Source organism: Urocitellus parryii, chromosome 2, assembly GCF_045843805.1.
Source record: "Urocitellus parryii isolate mUroPar1 chromosome 2, mUroPar1.hap1, whole genome shotgun sequence".
In the NCBI taxonomy this organism is placed as follows: Eukaryota; Metazoa; Chordata; class Mammalia; order Rodentia; family Sciuridae; genus Urocitellus; species Urocitellus parryii.
The window spans coordinates 161,088,695-161,101,113 of record NC_135532.1 but is presented as its reverse complement, the minus strand read 5'-3'; the positions used below and the strand labels follow the sequence as shown (position 1 = coordinate 161,101,113).

Genomic DNA, 12,419 nt, shown 5'->3' with positions numbered 1-12,419 from the left:
TAATTAATGCAAGTTATATTTGTCGTGCTCCGATAAATACACACTTATTAATGTTCACAGGGCAAACCGACACAAGTAGCTTGACTCTGATGAGTTTTGGGAACTGTGCAGGGCTTCAGCTGACTCCCCCCTTCCTCCCCAGAGGTCTTTAATTAGCTGTAACAGCTGAGGGAGAACAGGTGAAGATCAAGCTGTGGAAAACCCAACTGAACAAAGCAGAGGGAAAAAAATATATATATATATAGGGAGGAGGAAAGGAGAGTAAAATTATTTTTGATTTGTGAAAATCCCACAGCAAACAGCTTATCCAGTGGTGGGAGATGGAATTCTTGTCCCCTAAGATCAGGAACAAAACAAGGATGCCTGCTTCTGCCATTTCCATTCAACACTGATCTGGGAGTTCGAGCCAGAACAATTTAGCAAGAACGAAAAATAAAAGACATCTAAATTTGAATGGAAGAAGTAAAACAGTCTGTTCAAAGACAGCATGACCTTTTATACAGATAAATGCTATAAAATTCATAAAAAAGTATTAAGATTAACACTCAAATTTAGCAAATTTATAGGATACAGGATGAACATATAAAAATCAGTGGTATTTCTATAACACTAGTAAAGAATAATCTGAAAAGGAAATTAAGGGGAAAAATTTCATTTATAATAACATCAAAAAGTAAAACACTTAGAAATAAATTTAACCAAGGAGGTACAAGTCTTGCAAACTGAGCAAAAAAGTCTGACTAAAATAAATTTAAGATGTAAATAAGTGTAAACACCTCCCAACATCATGGTTTAGAGGAATCACTGTTGTAAAAATGATAATATTCCCCAAGATGGTCTAGAGAGTCAATGTAATCCCGTTCAAAATCCCAACAACTGTTTTTTCCTATGAATTTTGAGGATCAGATTTTCATAGGAAATTGTGATAGATCTGGAATAGGCAAAACAATCTTGAAAAGTAGCAAAGCAGGAGGCATCACATACCTGATCTCAAGACATACCACAGAGACACAGTAACAAAGACAGCATGCTACTGACCAAACAGGCATAAAGATCAGTGGAGCAGAACAGAGGACCCAAACACATCTTCAGCCAACTGATTTTATTTTATTTTATTGGTACCAGGGATTGAACTCAGGGGCAGTAGCCACTGAGCCACATCCCCAGTCCTGTTTTGTGTTTTGTTTAGAGTCAGGGTCTCACTGAGTTGCTTAGTACCTCATTTTTGCTGAGGCTGGCTTTGAACTTGAGATCCTCCTGCTTCAGCTTCCCTAGCCATTGAGATTACAGTCACTGCATCCAGCCCAGTCAACTAATTTTAAAGGTGCCAAAAAAATACATTACAGGAAGGACAGCCTCTTTACCAGATGGTGCTGGGAAAACTGGATATTCACATGTAGAAAATTGAAACTTAACTCCTATCTCACCCTGTACAGAAATCAGCTCAAAATGAGTCAAAGACCTTAATCTAAGTCCTGAATCTTAAGAACTACTAGAAGAGAACATAGGAGAAACCCTTAAGATATTTGTCCCTAGCATGCAAGAAGCCCCAGGTTTGATCCCCAACACTGAACACCACCCAATAAAAAAACACAAATGAATGATTTGGTTGGGACAATTGAATACACAAAAGCAAAAGAATAAATTAAAACCCTTTACCTCACACAAAATTTAAAAATGGATCAGATATTTAAATATGAGAGCTAAAATTATGAAAACTAAATTTATATAAAACTATAAATATGTATATAAAACTGTAAACCTTCCTGATCTTGGATGTGGTAATAGTTTTCTAGATAAAATTACAAAAAAAAGTAAACAAAAAAATTAGATAAGTTTGGCTTCATAAAACCTGAAAACTTTTCTGCATCTAAGGACACTTTCAAAAGAGTAAAAATTCAAACCACAGAATATGAGAAAATATTTGTAAATTATATGTCTGGTAGGAGATGTTTGCCTAGAGTGTGTAAGAACTACTACAAGCCAACTATAAACAGATAAGCAAGGACTTGAGTAGACATGTTATCAAAGAACTTTGTATACAAAATGGCCAATAAGCATGTGAGAAAAAGCTCAATATCATTTAATCTTTAGGAACATGCAAATCAAAACCACCGTGAGATACCATGGCATACCCACTAGAATGACAAGAATTAAAAAAAAAATGTTGGCAAGGGTGTGGAGAAGTGGAAACACTTTTACGTTGCTTGTGGTGGTAATATAAATTGGCACAGCTAATTTGGAAAACAGTCTAGCAGTTCTTCAGAAAGATAACGTAGTTACCACATGACCAAGCAATTGTGTGGCTAGGTAAATACCCAAGTGGAATTAAATATATGTCACAAAAAAACTTTCACATGAATGTTTATAAGCAGCTATTCACAATACCGGAGGTGGAAACAACCTAAATGCTCACCACCCGATGAATGGAAATGTGGCATATCTATACAAATGGATATTATTGATCTCTAAAAAGGAATGAGTACCGATAGATGATGCAACCTGGATAAACCTCAGAAACGTTCTGCTAAGGAAAAGAAGTCAGACCCCAAAGCATTTCCTGTTAAACTCTGTGCCCCAAGGGGTTTTATTAGTTTTATACTGAAAAAAAAAAAAGTGTGGAGGTGAGGCCCTGGAGACCCAAAGAGTTAAATTGAAGACAGGAAGGGGATGGTTTCTTTTGGAAGATTTTTACCCTCCCAGGTTTGTCTCTTCCCTGCTCCTCCCTTCCTTATTGCTCTCTTTCATTTCACTTGGTCAATCAAGGCTTCTGGTCCACACTGGGTATTCCCCACCACTTGGCTTTGGCCTTCTGCTCCTGTTTGTCAAGAGAGTCTTCTGCTCTGTGATGTGTTCTCTTTACAGCTTCTAAGAGCATCTCAGACTTTCATTATTTTCCTTCTAAATGACTCCAATTAATGGTACTATTGGACTTCTTGTCCTTAGTGTTTCCCATTTTGGTCATTTTGGCCCAAAATCTCCCTAAAATACTTAATATGCCTGATACATTTCTTGTCCCCTGGAGAGCATCCTCAGTGCTCGCAGAATTGGGCTTATGTTTGTTCACCATCACTCAAGGTCTTCCTCAGCTCATCCCTACCTTTGTGGATTGTTTCTGGATTCCACGTAGAACCTCTCCACTCAGCCCAGCTGCCCCACTTGCCATGGCTCTACACTTACCATGAACCCTCTTATGCCATTGTCACTGCTCACAGGGCATTCATTCACCTATCTTTACCTATCAAAGCTTCAGCCCGCCATTCAATTCCAGCTCAGGATTACCTAAGTTTTCAAGGAAGCCTTCCACGATTGCTTTAGGGGATGCAATATCTCTTTTCTACCAATTCTTATGCAATTTAAGCCTCTGTGTCTCTCATTTTTTTTTTACATATTTTCTTTCACAATAGTAATGTATGGAAATGCTCTCAAGTTCCATGAGAGAGTATAATGTCCTGGAAGGTAGAAATTGTGTCATATTTCTTTGGGTTATCTGATTCCTTCACAAAAGTCAAATAAATTATTTTGAAATTATTTTAATTTAAACTGAGTGTGAATTCTACTTTAATGAAATGGTGAAAACAAAGGTAATAGGGAAAGGGTTAAGAAAATTGTTTTCCTTTTGAAAATGAGAGGACTCAATAAAGTAAATATGAAGTGAGGGGAAAATGTGCCCTAGAGTTATATTTAAGAACCATGCTTTAATAAATACATTTTGGAGGTATGACAAAACTATTTAATTGTTCCCCCTTGAAATATCTTTCTGAAGGGTTATTGGGCATTTTCTTGTTTTTGTGTCTGACTCTCCTTTGCTGTTTATGTTCAGAGTGGGTTCATGTAAGAACAGGCATGTGACAAAGTGGGGAATTTGATTCTCTTGGGAAAGCAGTATTCTCCCAAAATGAAGAAAAGCAACTTTGTAAAGCAAAGCAAAGTCCCAAGAGGAAAGTTGATTGAGCTGGGAAACAGTTAGGGGAACATACCTTGGTCTGGAAGTCTGTTCTCCTCAGACTGTCCCTGGTCAGTCCTGATGAGAAACTTCACAAATGCAGGGTGATTATTATCTGAGAAAGAAAGTGGTGTGGAGTGAGAGGGAAGAGAGTGAAAGGCACAGTCTTTGTTTCAGAATGAGCACCCAGAATGTCTCCCAAAAGCATCCTTTCCTATGGCCTTCCATACTCAACTTGGAGCACTTGCTGGTGTGTCTTGTTATTGCAGGTTCTAGAGGTGCTACATGGGCTGTTCTGTATCCATATACCTAAGGAATGTGGAAGAGGGAATCAAAGCAGACAGATGAGGGTTACCTTTTATTTGTGGAGTTTTTCTTTGAATCTGAAACTAACTTAGGAATTTACTTTATTTCATGATTTATAGTTATGATACATGAATCATGCAAATTGGACTTGAGGTGGATCATTGAATTCTCTGTTAGTATGCAATTACCAGAGTCTTCTCCAAAGTTAGCTTTGATTTTAGACATCCCTGAGAATATACTCATTGTTTTCTCAATTTCAATTCTTCATCCTGTTTCTGTATTTCAGAACAGACCAGAAATAATTCAGAACAACCTCAAATAAGTAAGTATCAAACTAATCAAATAAAATTAACAAGTTTGTGTGATGGGTGGAAAAATAATTGAAGTTGGGCCTTCTTAGTCTAGTGGATTTGTTTGTATTAGATTATCTGTTGTTTGTTATCCAAACCTCTCCCCCAGACAGCCGTCTCCCACTCCTGCAATGACTTGGCTGCCTGCCCAATTCAACAGCAGCTGCAGCAGGAACAGTGCTACATTTGTTTCCACTCTTCTGAATTACCAAACTATAGAACTATAGGTCCACTATATGTCCACCCTCAGTATGGTGAAGAGGTGTCTTGTGTAATATAGGGTGTTTAGCCTGTGCTCACTATATGCCAGTCCCACTCCAACTTTGTTACAACCAGAAACATTTCCAGACATTGTCACTTGTGTCCTGAGGGAGAAATTGTCCTGCTTGAGAATCACTACTGTGTGAGATCCATTCCAATGTATTCTGTTGTGCTCTGCTTCATTTTCCAGAAATGATATTTGTGATCTACTAAATTGTTTTATAATCGGCTAACAAGTTTCAAACTACCCTGGACAAGTGGCCTCAATGTTTGTTAAGACCTATAAATAATAATGAGCATCAGCTATATGCCATGCAATGCATATTTGAGGAAACCAAAAGTACTGGGTATTTGGAGATAACAATGAGTTATGAGACAAGGAAAAGGCACTGTGTTGAAGGGAAGTGAATTTAGTATCTGAAACATGTTGGTTCACTGGCTGTCTTATTTTGGGGTAACTCCTGGAATTATTATTATTATACTCAAGTCACAGAATTGAATAAAGCTAAAGCCTTCTCTAATTTCCTTAAATAGTGCATATGAATGGAAACTTTGATACTGTAAAGGGAAGGGCTTGGTGAAATACTGAGAGCTGTTATGAAGATTGTTCTACAGAAGATTAACCCTAGCAGAATAAAAAAAAAATTGCAAAAGATTAAGCCAAGTACTGAGGCCTGTTTTTTTTTAGGAGAGACCTCCAGAGGAGGAATAGAAGCATCTGATGATGCAGAGGTATGTTGCTGAACCTAATATAGCTTTGACTTCCTAACTGTCTTTAGCACTGACTAACATTCCAGATGCATCAACTGCCTCAGGACCACCCTCAAAGGAAGAGGTGGCAGACAAGCTGTGGCTCCTCTACAGTCTGCTTCCTGTGGGAGGATTGTTTCTCTTCATCATTGCCTGTTTCTGCTTGTTCTGCTACCTAAAAAGGCATCAAGGTGGGTTCCATTTTCCTTCTGCCCTTCTGTATCTGGGGTTCTGTTTTCCAGGATGATAGATTTTCCATTGGTTCCTGGTTTTTTTTTTTTTCTGATCTATGATAAACCATGGAGAAGGAGTTCCTGGGAACACTCCTCATATTTTCACCAGAAATACCAAGTGGGTCCATTTGGGCTCCCTCTTGTCATATTAAGGCACCTGCATCACAGAAAAGTGCACAGCCCAGGGTTGTGGCCAGAAGGCCATGTTGCTGGGACATTCTCTATTGGTGTCAGTCTTATGCTCATATGAGAAAGAATTCTTCTAAACTTTGAGTTGAAAGTGGGGTTGAAATAATTTCTCAGTGAACAAGTCTGCATTGAGTTGTTTTGTCTCACCTTTTTACACCTATAATGCATCATCCCAGTCGCACAGTCTTGTCTAAAGAACCATTGTCCTCGGCAGGAATTCAGATGTGTGTCCTTTCTATTGCCATCAAGAACACATAACTGAACTGAATGCACTCAGTCCTCACTCAAAAATAATGTGTTTGAAAAATGTGGGTTTGGTGAAAATGGGAGAGGTGTGGTGTTTTGAAAACAATTCCTTTCTATTTTGAAAACATTCTGTCAGGGTCACCACCAAATACTTAAACCCAGTAAGAGAGGAATGCATTGAGAATTCTGATTAACTCTGATCTTGTCACCTCAGTTTTCTCTTTTTTTTTCTTTTCCTTCCATGTCTTCCCAATCATTTTCCTACAACATCAGCTATAGTGTAGGTATAGAAACTAAGCCAAACAGACCACCCCTGATTCCATTGCCACAAAAGAAAGAATTATCTGGTTGAAGTGCTTCCAGTGAGGAATTCTGAAGCCCAGAACCTTCTTACAATTCTGAGGAATCTTCTATAATCCCACCTTTGCATCTGAAACTCCATAGATCTTTCCTTGTCTCTCTGTATTCCATCATTTTTCTTGAGGCTACTATAACTTCTCTCAGAACTTCAGAAAAAAGAGGAAGGCATAATTTTTAAAATTCATTTATCAGTTTATTTTTATTATTTGCAGTACTGGGGATTGAACCCAGGGTGTCACTCTACTGGGAGATACATCCTCAGCCAATTTACTATGTTTAATTTTATTTGAGACAAGGTCTCACTAGGTTCTCCAGACTGACTTTGTGATCCTCCTGTATCAGACTCCCGAGTAGCTGGGATTACAGACAGGTGTGGGACAAATCTTTTGATTTGCCACATCAAAGTGAACTGAGTAACAGGAGATACTGGCTATGCAGGTGACAGGACAGGAGCATTTCTGGGATTGCATATGGGATATACTCAGAGCAAGGGCTTCCAACCTTTTCAAAGTGAAGTTGCTAGATCCTGCCCCTTCCTCTTGGATATGCCATAGGCCATGTGGTATCAGGAGGGCTGGAAGGGAAATGGGTAATGTGAATTCTCATCCACAGGGGCCTGTACAGCATGCTAGCCAAGGCAAATATACAAGCCCAAACATATGACATCATTGTTAGTATGCAACAGGATGGGCGTGGGGGGAGGTGGTTTACCTCTGCTTTCTTTCCTCCTTTTGATTAATCATTTTTTGTTTTTTAAATTTTATCTTCCAGGGAAACAAAAGAAGTCTTCTGATATAGAAGGAAGGGAAATTAACCTGGTATGTTTAATGTATCTGTTATGATAAATGTGACTTGTATTATGTCATTTTTTCAATAAGTTTGCATAACACCAAGGGCCATCCACTTTTTTTTTCAATACATCAAAGACTCTTTGGGAATAACAAGTCTCATAATAAGTGTTTCTTTGATATGGAAGCAGTCCAGAATAGAAACAGGAAAGTCAGAGACGGACCCACATAACTTTGGCTCAGCTCTGGTCTATTATGTGGCTTTGGGCTCTTCATTCATTCTTACAAAAACACCTTGAAGTCTTTCTGGAAGAGAGTAGAGAGTTAATGAAAAAATGAACCCATAAATAATCATACTTCTAGGTTAATTATCACAATAAATCATAACTGCATTATAATAACTAGATTTTTTTCATAAACATACCAGTAGGTAAAGAGACATGATTCCAGGCTAAATGATTATGCCAAAGTCCATGGTCAGGTGTGTGGGCTCATTAAGGAAAGAAAGAGAGAGCCAGACAAAGGAAAGAGCTTTTTGAAAGCAATTGTTCCTGGAAGATTTGGAGAATAAATTTAGGTCTTTCTTTTGGATCTAAAGTTGTGAAGATATTGGAACGAAAGAGAGAATGCAAGATAAAGCAATGTATTTGTGGGGAAAAAAATGAAGCTCCTTAATTAAAATAGGCATAAATGAGGTATTTGATGTGTGTGTGTGTGTGTGTTTCAGTAAGGAAAATTAGAGACAAATAAGTAGTAAGCATCTTGAAAGTTCCAGAAATGCCAGAGACAGATACAACCAATAATTCTACATGTAATATTAACACCTAAGCTGCCAAATTTTATCGTATTTTCCTCCTATCTTTATTCCATTATAATTACACATAATGGTGGGGTTCATTATTATGTATTTGTACATGTGCACGATAAAACAATATAACAATATCATTTGGTCAATATCATTTCCCAGTTTCCTCTGCCCCTTCTTCCTCCCCCTGGTCCCTTACCTCTATTCTACTGATGTTGCTTCCATGTTCATGAGATCCCCTCCACTCACCTTTCTTTTTCTTTTTCCTCCCTGGACTCCATATGTGAGAGAAAACATATGACCCTTGATATTATGAGTTTGGTTTATTTTGCTTAACATAATGTTCTCAAGTTCTATCAATTTTCCTGCAAATTGGATAATTTCATTCTTTTTTTATGGCTGAATTGTATACAGAATCAAATGCATTCACCTTGATAAACTTTATATTAAGTTTTAAATAAGGACTAGTAGGCACTATTTTTGGTGCCAAAGCTTTATTTTCTCAAATAGGGAATGGTTCTTAAAAATTATTTTCTATATTTCTAAGTAAACAACAAGAAAAATACAGCATTCTGTCATAGTCAGGCCTGAAACTATTTAAAATAATAATCTAAATAATATACCATGCAAGGAAAACCCAGACTCATTAGAATGTGGTCATATTTTTTCCTGTATAAGCTGGTGTTAATTATGATTTGAAGTTGAATTTAAAAGGGGGAACACATAGTTCAGCATTCTTTGCAGGTTAAAACTTGAACAAACCTGATGAGGGGAATTGACTCAAATCAGAGTGGTTACAAAGTTTGCAAGTCCATTGCCATACCAAGGAAAGACCGGTAACTCTGGACTCTTTGAAGGCCCATTGGATATTTACAAAGTACCAAAGATTACTTTATTTTCAGTTTTTGTGGCAATGTGAAGCAACTTATCCCTATCAACAAGCCTCTAAGGCTTATGAAAGAATTTTATTCTGGATTTATTCCAAAATGGTCCTTGGCAAAAAAGCGATTATACACTTAAAAGTTGAATACTATGATATGTGCATTTTAACATTTTTTGGGGGGTAGGTAGCATTAGCAGTAATTGAACCCCAAGGCACTGAATCACTGAACCACATCCCCAGCCCTTTTTATATTTTATTTGGAAACGGGGTCTTGCCAAGTTGCTTAGGGCCTTACTAAGTTGCTGTGGCTAGCTTTGAACTTGAGATCTGCTTCAGAACTCCCAAGCTGTTGGGATTACAGGCATGCACCACTGTGCCCAGCTCAATATGCATTTTTAAAAGCATATTATAAACCATAATGTGCCATAAGTATGTAAGTGGGATTGCTGCTTCTGTCTTTATCAACTTTTTCCACCACATCATGGGGCGAGATCCTTGTGGCACTGATTGTATAAGAACTTTCTTGTGATAGAAATAACAACTGGAATAATATTTCAGAACTTTATCTAAACTTTGTCTCTCTAAAACTGACATCAATTTTCCAACTCCAGGTCTCAGATCATAATAATTTATCTTGGATAGTTCATAATATTTATTCTTTTGGCCCCCATCAGGAGGTCACTATTCTGCTTTATTTATGAATCTTTTTATTCTATACTACATTAATACTTCCCATTGGATTATGAAATACCTGAAGTTTTCATGGGGCAGTTTATGTTTTTCCCATTAATTTGGGCTAAACTTTTATGTTGAATGGAATTTAAAAGTGTTCTATGATTTCAAAAGTGACCCATAATAAAGCACGAAATAACCACTTGGGAGGAACATAATAGTCCTCAAAATTTATCCCTTAAGAACCAAGAATTTGCCAAAAGTGTAGACATTATCAGCCTATGTGAGGAAAAGTAGATTATTTCTCTCAAGGTAGATGACACCATTTAGCCTTGTGCTCACAGTTTGCTAATGAGGCCATATTATCATTCAGTGGTGCACCACCATTTTTTTTCTCTTTTAGGTGGATGTCTCTCAGCCCTTGAGGAGTGAACAAGCTGAAGTGAGCATCAGACAAAATTCCCAAACTTTGCCATCCCAAACTGAAATTTATGATAATGACTCCTTGTTCAGGATAAGAGAAGGCTCTGAAGTTTATTCTAACCCATCCCTGGACGAAAACAAACAGGGAATCGTTTATGCTTCCCTGAATCATTCTATCATTGGTATGAACCTAAGACAAGCAAGACCAGTGCAAGAAGCACCAACAGAATATGCTTCAGTATGTGTGCGGAGTCAAAGCCGGTCCTGATACCAACCAGCCAAATGATGGGCCTGTCATCTCCTCTGGCCCCAACAGTTTGCCAAATATTCATCAACTTGGGAATTTTCACTTCAAGGTGGTTTATGGTGGTGCTTGTGTCTTAAGGGTCCATAGAACATATGATCAGAATTCCTCTTGATAACTTCTTTTGGAGAATTTTATATTATAGCCTTGAACAACAAAATCTTCTCTCCAAAACTGTTTCATATTGTCAATTGCACAATAGTAAAACATTTAAACTCAGCTATATTTTACCCAATATATAAACTCAATATTTCCTTTGAGGATATCAGAGAGACTTGTGGAGAAGAGAGGTTTGTATTATCTGGATCAATTCACTACACACTCTTGAAAAGGAAAGAATGTGCTAATTTGAGTAACTATAAATATAGTCATTGTGTGTTACCAGTCAATATTCTGTACTTAGAAATTTTTATTTGTCAATCTAAAGCTATTGTTTCTTACATATAAAGGAGAAATAAAATTTTAGACTTGACATAAGCAAAGAATGGAAAGAATAGGTGCAATACAGGTATATAATATACCAACTGGATGTGGGGTAGATATTCCCTATGCCTGGCAAGCAAATGCTTAAATCTACCCTGTTGGATTGTGAAGCAAATATATAGGTATTTATGGAGCAACCAATATATAGTATTTTATGATCAAGACAGTGACTTGGTGTTTGGGTCATGTGGTATCAGGTATGTGAATGTGACATAATGCTGCTGATTTAATAATACTCGTGGGCATCTGAATAGACCTAAAAAGCAATGACAACAGGTATTATCAGGCAAGTGCCAACTGAACTTTTAACTCTCTCATTCTTGACCTGACAATAATAAAAGGCACAAGTAATGGAATGGAAGGTTAGAAAAAGTTGGTCTGTAGGGGTCGACATACTTTCATTAATATCTGTAACTTGGCTGTTTTTAGGAAGGAAACAGGGCAAATCATATGCTTTGAAGCATTACAGTTTGACAACCATTTGTTAAAAATACTGAGATTGCAGTCAATTAGGAGGATTTCAGATTTCAGATTTTTAGAATTTCTGGAATACTTGAGTCTAATTATTTAAGCAGTAGCCTGCAACTTGATTCAACAGTTGAGATTAGTGTTCTTGGGTGCTGCTACTAAACAATGCAGAAGTCCTGGTACAAAGTGGATGGCAAAAATTAGGATCCACTTGAACAAACATGTGAGCTGCTGAACAAATGAATGTGGTCTGGGTGTGTGCGTGTGCGCATGTGTGTGTTTTACTGTAGAGAGAGGCAGGTGACTTACGGAAATAGTGCAAAAGAAACTGATCAAATTGGCTTTCCATTTTTAGTTTGCTGATGAAACACCGAATACTAGAATGAGTTATTAAATAAAATAATCCATACAAAATTATGACAGTGGGAGTGTGAGTAGAGAACACACACAAAGACAGACATGAGGTTTTATGATGAAGCTTTTTTTACACAATGCTCATGTTAATTTTAGTTCTGTGGATTTGGTTTTTTAGTCAACATTATTTAGCCAGTTTGATAGCATTACATATCTAGAATTTTAAGCAACAAATTCTAGGTAGGTTCTTTTCACCAAGCTACATTTGTGGGCAATTTATGTAAAAAAGAATAGCGACTAGTTGTGATCTTAAAAATAGAAACCGGAAGCATGGGAGGATGCATGCAGCTGCCTTCTTATCAGATGAACACACAGAGTTGAACGGTTCTTTCATAAATTCCTTCCAATTTAAAAACAAGTATATTTCCATCACTGTATTTAAAATATTCTTAATACATCTTACAATCAAAGATAATGTTGGGAGTGACTTCATCTCTATCAATGATTTATTCTTATATTTGTACCATGCTTGTCAAAATCACAATTCATTTATGCTTCTATTCATTCTTAATAAAAAATATCAGAGAGATATATGTAA

At 37.1% G+C, this 12,419-nt stretch overlaps 1 protein-coding gene across 1 annotated transcript in view; it reads left to right on the top strand.

Annotated features, from left to right (window-relative positions):
• Btla (B and T lymphocyte associated) overlaps positions 1–10,480 on the top strand; it is a 29,079-nt gene extending 18,599 nt beyond the window's left edge. Inside the window, exons 3-5 of the mRNA XM_026395085.2 lie at positions 5,661–5,804; positions 7,413–7,459; positions 10,193–10,480. Of these exons, the coding sequence (XP_026250870.2) occupies positions 5,661–5,804; positions 7,413–7,459; positions 10,193–10,480 (479 nt within the window). The remainder of the gene's footprint in view (positions 1–5,660; positions 5,805–7,412; positions 7,460–10,192) is intronic.
• The last annotated feature ends 1,939 nt before the right edge of the window (positions 10,481–12,419 follow it).